The sequence below is a fragment of the Bombus terrestris genome, chromosome 9 (genome assembly GCF_910591885.1).
Source record: "Bombus terrestris chromosome 9, iyBomTerr1.2, whole genome shotgun sequence".
Classification (NCBI taxonomy): domain Eukaryota; kingdom Metazoa; phylum Arthropoda; class Insecta; order Hymenoptera; family Apidae; genus Bombus; species Bombus terrestris.
The window spans coordinates 17,525,178-17,539,262 of record NC_063277.1 but is presented as its reverse complement, the minus strand read 5'-3'; the positions used below and the strand labels follow the sequence as shown (position 1 = coordinate 17,539,262).

Here is a 14,085-nt window from a genome sequence, read left to right as displayed (position 1 = left end):
TACAAGTATGTATACAAATATTTGTATAGACAAAGAACATATAACCAGAGTGCTCTTCACATACATTTTGTTTGTTTTACTCCTTCCTCCGAACAATCGAGTGAGCGGAAGTTGCTTAATTCGACCTGAACGAACAATCGGAAATATTGTATTTTATGATCAACTAACATCACGTAAATTTTGACCTTATTTGTCAGGAAATTTCCTTTCTGCTTTTACTAACCAAGTTATCCACGCTGCAGTTCATTAACGCTTCATTGTAAATTTATTCTGCAATTTAAAAGAAATTTCACCTGGACATCGCCTGCCATTGAATGCTGCGTTCCGTGTGCCATCGGTGACCCACGATACTTTCCACAAGCAAAACTTTCATCGTATGAACTCAATTTGAATTCTCCTATCCAACGGCGGAATGTAATAAAGTAAACAGAATATAACGATATAAATCATACATTATAACACAACTTCTCTAATTCTAAAGTCTTACCAATTTTCTAGAAATATTTTACAATAACGATATTCTCATCGATAGTATTTTATAAATTCTAAAAATATAATATTTTATATAATTTTCAATAACGTCTATTTACAAGTTATAATTTTCATTTCACGCTTATCTATCTATTTATAACATGTCGATACAAAGACGTTTTTATGGCTATTTATGATACGTGGGTCATTAGACGTTTTCGAAAACATTCGAAAACTATCGAGGATCTAACCGCAGCTGCTAATCGAAGACAAGATTCGAACCGACTGACGAGTAAACGCGATAGTCTCCACGAGAGAGAAAAGAATGTCGCTCGATGTAAATTAATCGTTCATCCATGAAGTTTACCTTGTTGATGTTGGTTTATAGATACGTAATTACGAGCAAAAGTGACCTCGTAAATTCGGATTATTTCTAGTTCGATGTTGTCGTATGCTAATTCGAACGGGAGATTGCAATTCTGTTAGTAGACTCGATCGAATGCCATGATAATTCGAACTACTTTTACTCTTTGTTTGCTATTGGATTTGTCGAACGTGTATCGAGTTAGTTAAACAGGTTGCTTTTGCGTCTTATTAAATTATTGATTTAAACTTATATATCAACATCATAGAGTGATCCTATATGTAAATCGTAGAAATTTTTTGTTTTAGAATATACGAAAAATTAAGTAGCTATCGAAACCGATGCAAATTTGATATTTGTGGCAATATCAGATAAGGGCTATTGAAATTTATTGTTGCAAAATTATCATTTGCCATTTACTACGCATAGATATTTTTAACAGCCTTTGTGTGAATGATTTATAATCTCGGTACTCGTCGAAATTGAATCCAAGATAATAGAATAGATAAATATTTCTTAATTTCGATTCATCACGCATCGATCACTCTGAGACTCACCTCTATTTGTGTCACTCACTTTCGGTCAACCACAATTCACGCCTGCAGCACACGCACGGAATTTTCTCAGCTTCTAAAACGAAGCAATCGTCCTTTTTAAAATTTCTTTCGTTCGTAAAAGAATATTTTTTAGCGAATAATTTTTATTAAGATACATAAAATAACGATGTATAATATTAGTAATGTAGAAGCTTTAAAAAATGACTTAATTAAAATTATTGGTACAAAACAGAATTGGTTTTTTTGTTTATGCTATATCATATTAACGATTTACGTTTTAATGATAAAATATTCAAGGCTGAAATCAAGTTTATCGTTATCGATAGTTCAACGTTGTTAACTCGACTCATAAAACCGGAACTTCGAGTCCTTGCATCTATCTGTTGACTGTTAGACTTGACCATGCTACGATATGTGTCATTTTATAAGAATATACATATACAAATATATATATATATATATTAACCCGGAATAGCACGTTACTTTGCTGTAAAAATAATGTAGATTAATTATAGATTGGAGTAAATTATTGCTTGAATAACCTGATTTAATATGTTTTGCGAAGGAGACGAACTTATTTTATTCTCATTCGATAATTAACAGCCTGTAATACTCTATAGTAATTTATAATTTAAGATAGAAATATACGATATTATAATATCGTTGCCCCGGGAAAATTCGCCGCGAGACCTGTTTTTATTTACACGGTATTACTTTAACAGCGTATAACACAAGTACGGTGATAATACAATCCGCAACCACACTCGTCGGTGGTTGGGCAGCGACACTCTTTTTAAATATTGGCGGACGTTGATAAAATGCACGGTAACTTCGTATCGTCGTAACAATATGTTGGAAAATTGTCTACTTTTCTACAATATGTCGCTGCTGTTCGTTTATAGGCACGATTTGATTATGCCACTGAGGCGAAACCTTATACTGATCCGTCCTCTCGCAAGCCAGATGATGGAGATTATTGGAGTATTATTACATCGAACGTATCCAACTGCGTTTTACGAGAAACATATTTGTATCGAAAGAACAAAAAATAATTGCATCAGAGTACTTAGTTGGAGCTTCGATTCTGTGCTTTTCTTCATTTTCTATAATTTCATACGTGGCAGATTCTAGGCATCGATTAAAACCAAAATTTCTACTTGAAATTTTAACCAAAATTAGGTCCTATTTTCTACGATGACAGCCCCAAGCAACAATAATGCTGCTTGAATCACGAGCACGATATTAATTCTGAAATTGCTAAACGGTACCAAACATCTGGTAGATTAAAGTTCCCCAGAAAATGAACCGCGATCTCGGTCAGAGAGCAATTCCATTGCACAGAGACAGGTACACGAGCACGTTGCGTGGGTGTACGTATTGTCTCGCGAGGAATGTAGAAAGTAAAGTATCTTGGGTAACACAAGACCCCTTCCTTCTTTGTAGAAGCAAGAGTATAGGTTGTCGAGTGGCGAGGATGCGCCTTGCAGAGTCCAACACTATCATCATCATCATCATCATCATCATCCAGGCTGTCGACCGGCTTCGTGCGGTAGAAAGGTCATTCGGAACGGCTGACTGCGAGCACAGCCGGTGCATTCATTAGAAAACAACATTTACTTAGGCTAATTCCAAATTTTCTTACGTTTATTATGAAACTTTTGAGAAATGTTGTATTTCTTTGTGAGAGAGTCACGTGTATGCGTGAGAGAGAAAAAGAGAGTGAGAGAGAGAGAGAAAGAGAAGTGGTTTTTAGATGTAGGAAGTGGAAGAAATGTCAGAGGGCAAAATTGAATAATTTTAAGATCGCTGTTCTTTGTAGATTAATGTTACGAAAGTGTCTGTGTATCAGATATAGATTCTTTCGTTTAAGAATCCATTGTAAAAATTATTCTGAAATCTGAGCGTGTCTAGAAATTAAATTTCGTTTTTTTTTTTTTTTTTAACAATTCCAGTTTGCCAGTTGAAAATGAAACTAGAGTCGAAGGATAATCATTGGCTGAAATTGAAGACAATCCAACAGTAGACGTCTTGTTTTATTTAAGGACATCGACATACACGCTTTAACAGAAATAAAATCAAAATTTATAGCAAGGCTATAATTAACTGGAATTCATGAAGAAAATTGATTTAACTGAAAATTAAATTTCAGCAACGTGGTATCAGTGTCTTGGACATAAATATACCTATAGTTCGAGGGAACTTATAATTTAAAATTAGAAACGATCCAACAGTGGATATCGTAAAATATTTGAAGGAAATCAAAGATTTAATTTCACTTTAATACAAATAATTTGGAGACGACAGATATATCCAAATTGCAAAATGTAATACTCTCGTTGAATTAATAATACCGCAGAATGTATTACAGACGAAATAAATTTCAAGTAGAAAATATAAAATCAGTCGGCTATTTTGAGGAAGATCGGATCGATGCGCTGTAAAGTAAACCTCTGACATTTAGGAAATCCTAGAGAGCATCGTTGCACAATACATGCATCGACAAGCGCATAGAATGTTGCTCTGTCTTTTGTGGCACGTGTAATTTATGCGTGCGCAGACTAGTTTTTAACACGTTCTTTCTTTTTCCAAAGTTTCACTCGTAGCCAAACTTCCATGGCACTGTGCATCGAATCTATTAGAATGACTGTTATTTACAAGCTTTCACCGCTTTTACTTTCCTCCTATGCATCGAAATCGTCGATTAAAAATCGATATTCTTACCATCGTGAAATTATATTCAACCATCAATCGAATATCCTAAAATTTTCTTTATAAAATTTTTTTTACTACATTACATTACATTACATTAGAATTTTGTGTTTCATCAGATTGTCAATCTTTTCCCAAAATTTACTCTCTCTCTCTGTCACTCTGTCTCTCTTTCTCTCTCAAATAATTATCTCAACAGCCAATTTGAAACCGGTAAAACACCTTTTTGAGACCTTGACTATCCCCGAATTTTTTATTTCGATTTTATTCCTAGACTGCGTATGTTCATGTAAATGTATATTTGTATGAACACAACTAAAGAAATAGAATCTATGGAGAGATTCGCTTCATCCGCTAAATATCATGGTATTATACTTCGGATACTCGATCAAAGATCGAGAATAATAAATTTGCATCGACGGTCTCATTTTTGAAGAAATAAATTTCGGAAATTTGTCAAATTTGACTAATCGTAATTTTTTTATTCATTGTTTTCTCTTTTTAAACTCTCTGACTTCACTTATTAGGTTGTATGTTTTAAATTTCTGATAAACACATAAAAGTCCGCATCCATTATCGAATAATACGATATCGCATCAACGAATAATAAATAAATAGTTGCAAATATAAAGAAAAGTAGAAAAAGAGTGGGCAATTATGAACGTTCGTTGTTTAAACGGTGGAAAATTGCATTTAAAAGTTAATTACCGGTCGGTCTAGGCAGCTCGTTAAGCAATGATTACCGTGCAGTCGCGTGTAATTAAAAAGCACGACTGTTGGCACACTTTTGACGCACACCTCGAAAAATGGCCAGTTTTTCATTGTTATCCTCGTTCGAGGGTAACGTACAATAGGGTGGTTATGTTATCGGGAACCATGAAATTGAACGGTTACGACGGTTGTAATTAAGCATACAATAGTTTGTAACCGGTCGTTCGTTTGCCTTTCAGACACTATGAAATTTTGCGCTTGAACAATGCCAGTAATTACGGATTCCTAGGGATTTTCTTCCTGGGTTTATCCGTCTGAGATCGGTTAAACTGACGAACAGCCTTGATATTATCTTTCAAGAGGATATCGTGCTTTATAATTTTAGGCTCGAACGATTATTTTTGATAAAAATACTTTCACTGATTGGTTGCCAGGTATTTTATCAACGGAGAAATTGTCGAACGATGATATTATTTTATAGAAATTTCTACAAACATAAATTTAATATTCACAAACGCCTAATAATGTAACTTTTTATTTTATCACTTCGCTTTCACTCTCTATGTAACGGTGATATTTACGATATAAAATTAAATACGTTCGAATCTACCGATCGCTGTTGACCCAGTCACCGTACTTCACAGTCCGTATTCCAAGGATAAAAAAATCGCCACGATCGTATCAAAATGGCGCGAGTGACGGGGAGCACCGGTTCCGGCTGTTTTCTCACTGTCCAGATTCCTTCGAAATCAGTAGAACGTTGCGGGCGCCTGAAACAACCGTCTAAAACAGAATCTTCTTGGAATCGTTTCCAATCTCCGAGGAACGTTTTGCACGCGGCTTGTACCAAAAGACGGATCGTGTAATTGCGTGTGAAACGATCGTAGGAACTCGCATGGAAGTGAAGGAACTTGGAACGGTGGGCGTGCGGCCAGGAAAAGGGTGGATAGTTACAGTCGCGTTTCAACGTTTCTCTAATGGTCATTCTCTACGGTACTGGCTTTGTCTAATAATACCGACGCCGGTGTATAGATTCGCGTAAGATAATATCCTCTTCTCGAATGACGAGAATTCCACGCGAGGAAAACTCGTCGAGATCACGGAACCCGCTGTAATGAAACGTTCGCTTCGCCAAGCCGGAATCGCGCTCGCTTTCCTCCCACTTTGTCTTCCTATTCTTTTTTCTCTTTCGTTTACATACAGTGACCGACACGAATATTTCGACGATTACTATAAAATCTTTCGCGTGTACTCTGCCGATCATAATCTTCAAAATCTTCCAATTACTTCTGACTGAAAAAAAAGTCAGCCGACAGACGTAATTATGTCGAAACTAATATTGTACTTTTAACGTGTTTACTTTGGTAATATTCCTGAAATTTCCAAAAACTTGTTACCAAACGTCGGAAAATTTTCCAATTGCCGTAATAACAAGCCATCGTTATTTTAACAATTATCGCTATTAAATTTCCAGACAAAAGGCTGGTTTCACGAAAATATCTCGTTTTAGTAGTTTCACTCATCTGCATGTCAGTTTCTTTCGTTTCACTTGAGATGAAGTCCAGGCTCGTACATAGATCGTTCGCATTCGAGTAATTATCAGCAGTCGATCGACTCGCGATCTTTCAGGTACGTCGAGATCTCAGTTTCTCTCTTTGCCTCTGGCGTACTCACACGCGAGACAATACGGCCCAGCATTTTTGCACGCGCGTGCATGTGCGACGCTCGAACGCCTTCGCGCTTTCTTTCGTCGCGCTTCTCGTTACGTCATTGTTCGTCGCTTAACATCGCTAGGATTCCTCTTCTATGAGGCGTGTCTCCTATTCACTCGCCATTTACAACGTCGACCGTAAAAAAAAAAAGAAGAAGGAAAAGTAGGATGAATATTTTAAGAATTCGCTAGGAGGATGCGAAGGTTTCAAAGGAACTATTAGATATCAAAAACTTTCTACGATGAGTATAATCAAGATGAGAAATTTAAATAACCTACGATCTAAAAAAACAAGAGAAGAAGATAGGAAAAGCTAACACGAAAGAGTTCCCGAGATACGTTCGATATTCGTAATTATTCGATAATAACTACGAAACAAAAGATTGCACGAACGTGTAACAATTAGAATTAGCAAAAGAAACGATAATAATGGAAACGAACTGGTTTCTAAAGGAAACCATTATCCTCGACTAACGATTTCCAAGTTGCAGAAACGGTTTCGAGATTCGTCGTTAAAGGACATTCTCCGAGTGGACATTGATTACAATTTACGAGGTTCGCCTGCTGATAATGTTTCGCTCTGGCGAGTCCGAAGACTTTCACCTTGATCGTAATCGACAGGAAACCTTGCGCAACTTTTCTGCATTATCTATGCATACCAACCGTCCGATCAAAAACGAAATTCAACCACGCTCTATTAGCACACCCTCTCTGTCTGCTGTACGATAGCGTTCGGTATTTTTCACGCGTCGATCGTTCGCGGAAATTCGGCGCGTTTCGACAGGCGATCGCTCGTGCGTGCAGCGAATTCACGAATAGTTACGTCGATCCGTTTTCTTCTTATTTCATTCGTGTTTTGTAGTTTGCCAGATTCGAATACAACGTACACACATATATATCCATATATATATATGTATATACAACAGCATCAAGAGATTCGAAAGAATCACACTCTCCATCAACGATATAACCTACCTAACCGACCGAAACAACGAACCAAGATTTCGATTTCTCTTTTCACAAGCTTCTTCCATCAGAAAGTCACAAAACATTTTCAGCTGTGGGACCTGGCCGGACCTCTAACCCGTGGAATCGTGATCCGCGATTACGTTACCAATTACGATGAGCCGGCAGTTAAATGGAAAACGGCGACCAAACCAGTGGGATTATGTCACTTGAGAAGAGCGGAGCTTTGGCGAAGTCGACCTGGGTGGACGCTGAACGCGAGCTCTCCGAGGAGAGGACTCCACTCTGGCCCCGGGGTGAATCAGTCCTTTGTGCTTGCCTCTCTCAGGGTCAACCGCTTTCGGTGCAGTATATGCCTGCAACGTTTACACGTACACGCGCGAACACGGCCGTCCGTCTGACCGTCGTATATAGGGTGTCCCGTAAGTTCTAATCAAAATTTCTACCCCTCAGAGGTGAAGAAATTTCAATTTAAATTCTTGCTACCGGAAGATTCATCGAAACGTCTATCCACGAAACATAACAGAGTTGCGATTTTACTCGAGCAACTGATGAATTTTTAATTTCGCCGTGTATATGGTACTTCGTTCTCGGTAACGTTGATCCTACGCTTTCTTCTGTGTCTCGCCACTTTCGATATCGTTTTTTAAGTTTCGAGGCGGAACTCGAACCTTTCGTCGGAGGATGAAAAAGAAGTCGTCCGGTATATTCCGAAGAACCTTTATGTATCTTCCAGCTAAAGATACTATTACCTGAGATTGAGCGCAGTAATTTAACGAAAATAAAATAGTAATGTAGCTTTTTAGGTTTATTCGATTCGTGTTGTGTACTAGATCGTCCGAAAAGTATCTTTCTATCGCAGACGTGGTTTCTACAACAGTGCACCTTCATACAAACGTGAAACCAAGTCTGTGAAATGTCGCTGTGTTTATCTCAACAGAAGACAATGGATCGTACGTAATTCGACAAAATAATATAAAACAAAAAACGTCGTGCGTCTATTGTTTCCTCATAAAACGAAAGAAACTTTTCGGACAACCTAATATATCCTAGTGGCAAGGATTTTTCGTCCTTCCCTTATCGCCGCAGGAAGTACCAGCGTCGTAGCAGCCTTTTCGCTCAACACAAAGGGCTTCTGCGTTGTTGGATTAAATTTGATCCAGACTACACGAAATAGCTAACAGCAAACTATTATACTGTAGAATTTTCAGCTACAGTTATATAGCTTCTCTTTAAAGATGGTAAAGTAATATGTACTTTTTTGTAAGTGTAGCTTAAATCAATTGTACGAGTTTCTTTCTTAGATTGGTTTGTATCAAATTATGAGGTTTAATTCTTGGTGATTTTCAAATTGTCATAATGAAAGGGTTCCCGACAGAGACAAAGATCGTGCCGCTCGAGAGCGGCTTTTTAGGAGCCGTAACTTATTCTGCTCCCTTTTTTGTCTCGAGCCTTTTCGTTGGCGCGACGTTTCAGCAAAATCGAGGGAAAAAAAAGACCGGAGGAGACCGTGACTCCCGCTAAAGGGCGCTGGGAGGTTCGCAGGAAACGAAACAGTGGCGAAGAAGGAATACCGAGAGCTTAGACGAGGGGCCGATACGGTGTATTCTGAAAAATATCGCAAATTTTCAAATTACAATTTTTGGTTCAGGCTACGAGGAATTCCAAATCTTCTGCTTGAAATTTTTCATTTCGAATTGTTTTGTTTCAAATCTTCCATTCAAAATTGAAAATCTTCATTTTGTCGTTTAATATTCCTGAATGAAAATGCGAAATAAAAAGTGAATAAAAAGTGAAAGACACATTTGATAGGGGAAGAAAAAAATGTAATTCGACCTTGAAACAAGATTTTACTTTTACCACAAAAAGTCTCTCAGTCTTTTTGCAACGAAAAGACGAGATTATACAAATTACAAGAAATCGTGGAAAGATAAATCCTATTAAAAAACGAAGTCGTCTAGAAGATAAGGATATGTAGAGTGTAAGACGCAAGAAACGTGTGGACAGGATGTCTCACGGTTCTCACGTCCGTCTCGTTCGTCTTGTGCGAAGTTTTGAAAATTGCTTCACCACTGACGTCATCGCACCGGACTGACGTTAGCGTCTGCAAGCATTTGGCATGTTTCTTGCGCGGATGCAATTCGATGCACTTTAACCCTTTACAACCAGAATTTTCTTTGATTATGGGAAAAAGGAATGGCAATTTGAAAAGAAATCAGAAAACAGTTGCTCTCGTAAAGAATGAAATATTGAAATCGAAACTCGCGATCATTCCAACTGGTTAGGATTGTAAGTTTATGTAATAGTTTTCTTAATTTTATGTTATGAAACATATATTTGATATATTATATGAAATTCACAATGTGTTACACTCTGGTTATGTAGAATATTTTAATCCCGAGTAAAAGTGTTTCTGAATTATTCGTTCGTCTAAGATCTATTTCTGTTACATAATTCTAAAATCATCAGTTGAGACAATTACACGCGCACTGATTACCGTATTGCAATTACTACCAAACATCTAGAATAGTTTTCCATAATATCGTTATAATTATGCGAATACAAAGAACTTGAAAATAATTCCCGAAGCTAACCTAACCTTAAGTGGCCTTATCCCTTAACGATTCCTTCTTCTAACGCGATGGCTGATAAACAAGCGCCTGTCCGTAGTTAGAAAGCCCTATCCGCCGCGATCGCAATATATATAGAGAGAAGAAAAGAATTATGGGATTTAATTAAACTGCAGTACAGACACCGTGACCATTATATGACGGTGTAATTGGTATCACGTCCAGGTTGATACGAGCAGCAGTTGCGAGCCTGCGATAATAACAAACGCGATTCTACGATCCGCCTAAGGCTACCTAGCGATAACTTGAAAACACGTTGATCGATATTGTATATATAAAATTAAAAATAAAAAAAAAAAGAGAAACGATTGAATATCAATGGAACAATAAAAAGTGTTTTTCTCAACGATTTAACCGTAATCCACGTCGATTAAATAGAAAATTAACAAGTAAACAGAACGGCGGATGAAATTACAGAATGTTTCCCTTTTAATTGAAAAGTTTAATCGTAAGATCGATGCATCGAGTAATTGAAACGCGTGTGAATCCGAAAAATTTCGGTCACTGCAGTTCGTTGTTCATTGTATTTAGTGAATTTCCAAGTAACAACTCAAATACACCGCGTTAATGAATGGCGTACAAAGTGGAAAATAAACGAGCGAACAATCAGAGAATGATGAATAATGCTGGAGAATATATTCTTTTTAATTGAAAGTTGAAAGGAATTTATTGTAAGATTTAACATTTTCAATCGCATTGAGTAATCGAAACGCAACGAACGTGGAAAATTCGGTCTCTTTCTTTCATCGATTGTACATTGAATTTCGTCAGCAAAAAAGATCGGGATCGACTTACGTCCAGTTTCTCCGACGATAAATTACACACCACAATCCGAAATCGGTCATCGAGAAGCTGCTTACTCAACGAAGAGACGGAAACTACGAAATGCGTTTCCGATATCGATTGCAATGCTCGTTGAAGGGCGCAGCGATTTTTCTGCGTGAAGTGATTTCGCTATTTCGTGAAAATGATTTCGCTATTAAAATATTTAAATTAGAAAAATTGTATAGCATATTATCTATTTGATATTAGGCAAATTAAAGAATATTATTTGGTATATTACAATATAAATAATCGTATATCATAAATTTTAAGATACTTGGTTAATATTAATAGCTATGCTTTAGCGAACACGCGAGTCAACAATTTTTAATGATACCAGTTAAAAGATCGTATCACCTTGACATAAAAAGAGAAATTAATTGAAATCAAAACAGAAATCTCATTAGAACTCGAAAATAAAATAAATAATTTACGACTGGCTCTGTACGTTTTCCAGCAACTGCACTTCATTCTCCATCTTTCAAAACGGAACACTCTACATCACTGCCATTCCCTAATGGATTTCCTTATGTAACTCGATTTCTTTCTATGCATCATCAGCAGATCCGAAAAAAATCAACTCAATCAGATGAAACAGACATTTTTCACATATAACGCAGCATCAATCTTCTTCTTCAACCGTACCTTAACTAAAACAGTCTGACAATGCTACAATAAAATCTCCAAACTCTTTTAGACACGAAGGTCAAGAAACGTTTTAACTACTATACACGATGGAGCAGTGGTCATAATAATAACCGGGCAGAAGGTGATTCTACGTGAAGAAATAAATAAAAAACGTGGAATAAAATTCTTCCGTTCAAGGCCTCATTTTCAAGAAAACAACGTTTAAACCTGTCTAACTACGAACTGGTCTGGCACATACTTCCACGAGTATGATATATTTTCGAATTTATTTTTCTCGAAAATAGAAGCATCTTACGAAAACATTGTATTCTATATTTTTTACTTATTTTCATATTGATAATTTTTTACTCTTGTTCATCGATCCGGAATTTGCCAAATTTAAGTTTGCTTGTCAAATCTACGAAGTCGAGCATTCAGAAAACGGAACCTCGGATGAACAAACGTTACATCAAATCTTTTTCTTATATTTCCTCTGTCCGATTGTTCTACGATTACGATCCCATCCTGTATATGTAAGAAATCTTTTGTTTTACACGTTTGACAATTAAGAAGTAAAAACAGATTTGCTATCGTTTCACAGAGTACTTATATTTACGATATAACGTTGGCAATGCAGATTCTCATCAAGTATAAAATAGAAATGATACAAAATTTGCCATACTCGACTATTCTCGTATTTCAGCGGCATTCTTATTTTTTAAAATTTGTCTATTTCACAGAATCGAGACGCATGAGAGTCGATACCGGGTGATCGTGATCACCTGAGGGCCCAGCAGTTTTCGGCGAGGCATATCACGAGATGGCGGACGATGGTATAGATAATCCGGCGTTCGCCAACGAGGATGATTGCGCGACCGATTTGAAACAGGACAATGACCAACATCAAGTGACCTTGGACCAGGATCACAAGACGGAGGACGGTCCTGTAGAGAATGGGCATCATCGGACGCAATTTGTGTCGCAGCAATACGTGGAGGCCGGAAGGACCAGCCCTGATCCACATTACCGAACCGAGACAAAGATCGAGCTGCCCGACAGCAACGACAAGACCGTCGTCGAGCCGAAAATGAACGGCGTTCATGGGAATGGAAATAACAATGACGCTAGTTTCTTGAATAACAGCGCGACCAGCGTTCAGATCAATGGTAAGTTTCTTATTAATAATTGTTAATTGTTCCCAGATTTCCTTACATGTTAATTTACTGATAATATTAGTGAACAGATTTTTATATTTGTACAATTACATCGTTGAGTACATCTTAAATCTTCGATTGGCTTGAGGTTTGGTATTAAACGTTTTAATGCGAAATTTTAGAATTTCATTATTAGAAAAACAAACTCGATACTTCATGCAATTCACACGGAAAAACTAATCGACGATGAAAAGCCTGCTAAACGATCGTTGCCACGGTTCGTTCAATTCCATTTTCTTTTTTTATCCACTTCTGCAACATGTTTCAAGAGAGATCGTTTAAGAAGCAACAAAACGAGAGAAGGGAAAAGAACGAAAAAGGAGCGGACTTTACGTAAGCGGAGACCGCAGGCTCTACGTCCAACACGGAGAAAATTCTTCGCGACAAAAAGCGAACACGTGGCGACCTGCGTTGCATTTTTCCTCTCGTTTTGCACGCAGAAAGAGCCGCGTGCAATCCGCGTGACGCAAAGCGTAACCGCGATCGACCGCTTTTCTACGACCAAGTTCTGTCCACGATTAGGAAAACGATCGCTCGAGAATCACATACATTTCGTTTACATGCGTTCGATGAATAAAACATTAGCTGGAAGTGAACGATGAGACATAGATAACAATTGTTAGACTGCAACTTAGTTGCCTCGATCGAACCAGAATTATTTATTCTAATCACGAAATTCTACATTTTAAGACTAGGATTATTTAATGCGATTGCAGTAAGTTGATTAATCGAATTTCTTTACGAAAAGTTTGAACGTATCGTCTCTTCAATTTATTACGTTTAAGTTATTCTAAGTCTATTGAACGAATTAAGAAATTTGGATTTTATTCTTCAAGCAAAATTCAACGTTAAAATGATAAATATAATGATCAGTATGATAGGAATGGGATATTAGGCTGAGCAAAAAGTTCTTTGACTATCTTCGAGAAAATTTGGAGTCTCATGTATAAGCATAAAAAATACATTATTGCATAATAAATGGAATATTCTTTAGTAATTCATATTTGAAGGATGTATAATTCATATAAAAATAAACCAGTTGTTGGAAATTTTGTAATATCCGTAGAAAATGATAAAATTTTTCTTTATCAGATCGAACAGCAATATCTATTTCAAGTTTCAAATATGCATAAAACTCGAAAGCAAAGAAGAACGTTATAGAAATGGCGGTGGCTGTTACTGAAATCTGCGTTGATCGCTCGATTTTACCAGATATGATCAGGACGAGCCGAACTTTCGATCGTTAATTACTACCACCACCACCAACAATACGGACAGTTCTCGAAGAAAAAGTTGTTCGAGG

At 37.0% G+C, this 14,085-nt stretch overlaps 1 protein-coding gene across 2 annotated transcripts in view; it reads left to right on the top strand.

Annotated features, from left to right (window-relative positions):
- Positions 1 to 14,085, top strand: part of LOC100642932 (microtubule-associated protein futsch) — a 55,542-nt gene that overhangs the window by 25,380 nt on the left and 16,077 nt on the right. Inside the window, exons 1-2 of one of the 2 annotated variants that reach the window (XM_048408530.1) lie at positions 11,714 to 11,835; positions 12,309 to 12,734. In XM_048408530.1, coding sequence (XP_048264487.1) covers positions 12,389 to 12,734 — 346 coding nt within the window. In that variant the 5' untranslated portion in view covers positions 11,714 to 11,835; positions 12,309 to 12,388. Of the gene's footprint in view, positions 1 to 11,713; positions 11,836 to 12,308; positions 12,735 to 14,085 lie in introns of those variants that run through there. The other variant, XM_048408529.1, reaches the window with a different exon arrangement.